At 41.3% G+C, this 5,291-nt stretch overlaps 1 protein-coding gene across 2 annotated transcripts; it reads right to left on the bottom strand.

Annotated features, from left to right (window-relative positions):
• Window positions 1–245: 245 nt before the first annotated feature.
• Window positions 246–4,412, bottom strand: tmem81 (transmembrane protein 81). Of its 2 annotated transcripts, XM_034206295.1 has the most exons (5): window positions 4,191–4,412; window positions 2,909–3,054; window positions 1,873–1,988; window positions 1,225–1,409; window positions 246–539 (listed from the first exon to the last, which is right to left on the bottom strand). In XM_034206295.1, the coding sequence occupies exons 1-5, from the start codon at window positions 4,410–4,412 to the stop codon at window positions 447–449; spliced, it is 762 nt and encodes a 253-aa protein (XP_034062186.1). In that variant the 3' UTR covers window positions 246–446. The 2 variants fall into 2 exon arrangements, with proteins under 2 accessions (XP_034062186.1, XP_034062185.1); XM_034206294.1 differs by lacking the exon at window positions 246–539 and having other exon boundaries at window positions 862–1,409.
• Between the last annotated feature and the right edge of the window lie 879 nt (window positions 4,413–5,291).

The following is a 5,291-nucleotide window of genomic DNA, read 5'->3' as shown; positions in this document are numbered from 1 at the left end:
TACTTCTAATGAAGAGACAAACCCCCTTCAAATAAAATCCAAATCACATGAATCTAAATCTAATTACACATAATTGCCCAAATAACACTTAAAACTAGGATCCTTATGGGTAATGAGAACACAACATTCACATCATTACCGTTTAATCTGATTCTGGGAACGTGTTTACAACCAATCCCTCATTTTCACATCCAGCAACAACATCATCAATCATTTGGAGTCTTGTTTGTGTCCACCTGATCTCTTTTATTCTCTCTTTTCGGAGGTCTGGTTGGTCTCTACCGACTTATTTTTAGTGGCTATACATGCTCCACTGTGTTCAGCAGGCAGTCTCTAACAAGCCTGTCTGCGGTCTGCTACTGAGCAGGTAGTGTCGTGTTAGAGTTTGTTTGTGCAGAAATGTAATTGCCTGTGTGGTGAGCGATGGAAGGTCAGTTATAACTGTGTTAACACATGAACTCTCTCCTCCTCAGTGTCCACCAGAGGCCCAGCAGCATCAATCCAGCACCAACGCCCGCCAGGCTCAAACTGATCAGCACCTGAGTGTTCAGACACAACAAATGCACAGTTGATAAGAAGGATGATTATAGGGCTGCCCTATAGCATGGTTGAGCTATAGCCCATGTACTAGGGCACGCAGAAGACTCAGGCTCAAAATCGGCCTGGGACCATTTACCCACGCCCTCTGGTTTCCCCTTTCAACACTGTCACTTCAATAAGGGCACTGGTGGCTCCAAAAAAAAAGTGGATAAAAAGAGATCATTATACACGATGAAATAATTCTACTGAATTTAGTTTTATTAATTGCTTTGAATCTGTGGACAAGCTGTTTTTCTAAGGGCTTTTCAACAATATGTCAGTAATCTTGGGCAGCAGTAGCGCAATCTGAGGGACTTGGCTTGGGAAATGGAGGGTTGACAGTTCAAGTGCAGACTGGTGCTTGGAGAGGTGTTAATTTGCCTCTTTGGGATGCCAAAATGCCCTCGGCACCAGACCTACACACTGCTCCCCAGGCACTGTATATACAGTATAATAGCTGGCCACTGCTCCTAATAAGATGGGATAAAGGCAGTGTCTTATGTGTGTGGGCTACTTTCTTGACGATTAAAGGAGGATTCACAAAGTCTTCCATTCGTACATAATAGTACTTGAAACAAATCCCCTCCAATTATCTTTAGTGTATGACTGCTTCGGCAAATCCATCCCTTCCTGAACAAACCGTACAGTGTAAATCAGAGGCGTTCTCTGGTCTGACTCGGTCTGGTTCTGCTTCTGGTTTCCAGAGTCCCACTGGGCCAGAGAGCTCTCGTAGTCCAGATTGAGTACAGAGGATGGCAAAACCCGGATCCCCCAGTAAACCCTCTTCACCCTGTGGAAGCTGGCATCCTGCACGACACAGCGATAAGTACCTGAAATATAACATGGTGATTAATCGGCGCTTTAAATGATGTCCTTTCATTCAACAGGCAGGAGGTGTGTTTATGTCTGTGTGTGAACGTGCGCCCCTGACTTTTGTGTGTTTCTCTTTGTGGGAATGTCTTGGTGAGAATTTCAGTGCTGTTTCGAGGATATTATTGTGAAATTATTACATGTTGAAACTTTCTTTGTCTACCGTATAAACACCATGGACATTACTTTTAAACCTCACCTTGATGCTACTTTGCTTGTGCAGCTTCATTATGGCATTATATAAAACAAGTGAGGCAAAAGGCAGCACATCAAATTACTTCTGACATATCATACTGTATGTTCTGGTTAGCCTTTGAGAGTAAAAGTAATGTGTGTTAAAAAAAAATCTTATACATGCACCTCTCCTTAGAAATGGGAAACTAAATTCAGGTTCTGTGTGAGCACATGCATCAGAGTGTTTACCTGCGTCCTCCTCCATCACAGGGTCCAGAATCACACGCTCCAGCAGAGGGGCGTTCCAGCGAGCAAACAGAGTGTCGTCAGAGCTGATTATTCCTCGGGCATAACGCCATGACACCCTGAGCCGTTAAAGAAAACACCTCAGTGAGCAGAGCCCTCTGTCAAAGACCTGCCGCAGTTACAGGTGGTTCTGCATCTATGGAACAACCTCAACTTTGGCAAAACAAGCCATTTTTCTTTCATTTTAATCCCATCTTTAAATGGCAGAAAGCAACAACTTGTGGACAATTTCAATAACTAAAATGACGGTTGTTGCATCAGTCTGTTTTAGTCCCATTATTGGGCTACAAATGTATGCATATAAAGTGCATTTGTACATGAATATAGACATAATTCCGGGGATTCCAGGTCTGTTATTACAGGTAATACATTGTTGGATACTGTCCCGGGGCCCTTGACTGTCACAAGGCCCCTACGGATCAAATGTTTTCAGGCTTGTTTGACCTCTGACCCCCGCCAGCATCACTGATGGGTGTTGGGTTTATTCAGAAGTGCTGCACCTTTAACCCCACCCACAAGTGATGTCACAGGGTCATGGAGTACACCTGTCCTGTACATCACAACAAGTTCACAACTGGAGGGCAGACAAAGACGATGTTCAGTTTAGTTTCTCATTTAAGTGGTTCCTATATGTTTTCCGTAATCCTATTTATAGTATGTCTTAAAATCTAGTTTTGATACCTCTATCAATAATTCAGTGATTATAATGCTTAATGCATATTCTAAAATGCAATTTACATTTATAGCCAAACTGAAAGGGCTTTTTATTGAGAAGGCTGAATAATGGCCCACATCTCAGTTTTGCCTTGGGCTGGTTAACACCCTTCAAAAATGATTACAAAACTTTTCATTTTATTCTGCAATAGATATCTAGTTTTTCAGGATGAGACTGTGTTATATTTAACATGACAATTGCAAGATTTCTTCCCCCCATTGTTTGCAATCAAAAGACATGAATCAGTCACCTCCTCATCCTCACCTCCAGGAGAACCTCCCCATCGCCTGCATCACTTCTCCCAGACAGTCGATCTCCACTCTCTCTCCTAGAGTCACAGTCATGGTCCTGAGTCCACACTGCCACGACTCCAGACAGCTCAGCTTACGCACACGACACTCCTCCGACACCTTTCATTTAGCAATTTCCACATGCAAACGAGAATGATTAATGTTAAAGGTCCCCTCATACTGTTTTTCATCAATATATTACAGGTCTCAGATATAAACAAAACATGTTTCTGAAGTGTTTGGCTCCAAACACCAAACAGATCATTGCAGCATTACCCATAATCCCCTCTGTTTCAGCCCTGTTTCAAAAGTGCTGACTCTCTGTCTGTTACTTTAGATGAAAATAAGGAGCCCCTCCCCACGCCCTAGATATTTGGTTAAACGGAACACTATGGTGCTCTAGGAGGAGATTCAGGTGATAAGGGGGGAGGGGTTACCTTGGTTGGTGATTGGCTAATGGTTACTGTTGGAGAAATACTGTTTTCTCCACTCTTTGGGTTGTTTTAATGCACTGATATCATGTGTGGCTCTGAACTGTGTATGACCTTGCAGCTGCCTCTTCTTGTGATAGGAGGAGGCAGGGCATTTCAGGTTGTTGATATTTATGAGAAGACAGACTTGCTGTCTCCTAAATATCTCATTTCTATGAAGCGTGAAGGAAGTACGTGACTCTTTCCAGAAGACGTCACAGATGACCCATCGCAGATGACCCGACACCCGCGGCTGATATTAGCACCACCTCGATTTACGACTTTGTTGTTAGCCTATCTCCTGTGTTTTGGACTATATAAGCCTGATGTTTTTTGCTGTTCCTTTGAGCAACATACCCCATGTGTGTGAGTTAACCCATATCCTTTGTATGTGATTTAACTCTGCTCCTTCTTGCAAGAATAAATTAGTTACCTGATCATTGATTCTCAACCTGGTGTCGAGTGATATTTTTCTAACAGTTACACAAGCCAAAAAAACGTTATGACATCATCAAGTGGCCAAAATCTGATCAGCTAATTTTCAGACAGGTTTTTATAGAAATGGATCAGGACAAAAAGTGAGCAAATATTTTCTCCTGAAACTTTCAGAATCTCTTTACACAGAGGGGACACATATGTATGTATAAAAGACATTGAAATCATGCAAAACCCAATTTTTAGAACCTAAAAAGTGGATTTTGCATGATAGGAGACCTTTGATGTAGTTATTTTCCTTCTTGCATTTGTCAATGATTTAGTGTTAGATGTTTAAGACAACTACAGTACCTCTGTTCCATCTTTACTTCTCACATCTTCTTCCATGGCTTTCTTGCCATCCTTTAACAAACAGAGGGTTTGAGTTTTAACACCCAGACCACAGGTGGCGCTGCAGGGGGAGCTGTCAACAACAACCTCCACCGACACCTTATCCACCTCCTCCAGGTCAACCGAGGTCACAGGATGGAGGAGGAGGAAGAAGAGGAGAAACCTGACAGTCACATGTTGCATGTTTGTGTTTGATGGTAAATCTGCAGGAAAGAAAAAAGTGTTTTCGTGTCACTTAATGCACAAAGTTAAGTATCACAAAGAAGGTTGAAAGAAGAATGAACTTGTTTATTTCTGTAAGTGCAGTCAAGATGTTCAGGTAAGTTTGTTGATTTATTTGAATTAAAATTGCATCTCTGGGTAACATGCTGCCAGAATTAGTTTTCAAGATTTATTATCAGATGTCAAAGCATAATTGTTTTCCAATATACAAAATAATTTAGCTACATTTAAATTAATGTAAAACTACTTACATGTGAAAATGTCTTACTGTGTGAAATGTAAGAAAAATACAAAATAAACAGGTAAAACATGAGGATTTCAAACTCTTGCAGTTACTGGGTTTGATTATCAAATGTATTTTTTGTTGTGACAACCAGAGTTCCAGGTTGCAGGTTCCCTTCTTCTGTCGGTCATAATGATGACATTTATTACATGGCTTAGTTGAATACTCGATTCTGATTGGTCAATTCAGAACACTTGACACGTTGTTAGTCCAGAACAGACAGACCGCTGTCAATGATTTATTGACCGTTGTTAAGGACGCTCACATCTGCACTAAGAAGTCCGTTCGATTGAACTGTATACAGTTTGGCTTCGCGTCGGGCTCCTGATCAGCCTGTCGGTGTTCTTTTCCCCATAATGACCGCGTCGCTGCACATTATCCCTTACATAACATATGTTACTCTCTACTTTATGTTGTTATATTTGTCAAAAAAGGGGTTATAAAAGCAGTTTGTATTACATAACTATCAATGTAAGTTAAGCTTTTAGAACAATACAAGATTACAAGGTCCTGGAAAATGCAATTCTGCATTGGTGTCATTTTGTATTTATTTGCTA

This window comes from Gymnodraco acuticeps, unplaced genomic scaffold (genome assembly GCF_902827175.1).
Source record: "Gymnodraco acuticeps unplaced genomic scaffold, fGymAcu1.1, whole genome shotgun sequence".
Taxonomy (NCBI): domain Eukaryota; kingdom Metazoa; phylum Chordata; class Actinopteri; order Perciformes; family Bathydraconidae; genus Gymnodraco; species Gymnodraco acuticeps.
This window is presented reverse-complemented; position numbering and strand designations above follow the sequence as displayed.

Bases quoted from the DNA above. Each gene is read 5' to 3' on its own strand.
- tmem81 (XM_034206294.1), bottom strand. From the start codon at position 4,412: ATGCAACATGTGACTGTCAGGTTTCTCCTCTTCTTCCTCCTCCTCCAT. The intron at 3,055-4,190 runs GTACTGTAGTTG...GCTAAATGAAAG, and splicing joins GAAGTAAAGATGGAACAGAG to GTGTCGGAGGAGTGTCGTGT. The intron at 1,410-1,872 runs GTAAACACTCTG...GTTATATTTCAG, and splicing joins TGTGATGGAGGAGGACGCAG to GTACTTATCGCTGTGTCGTG.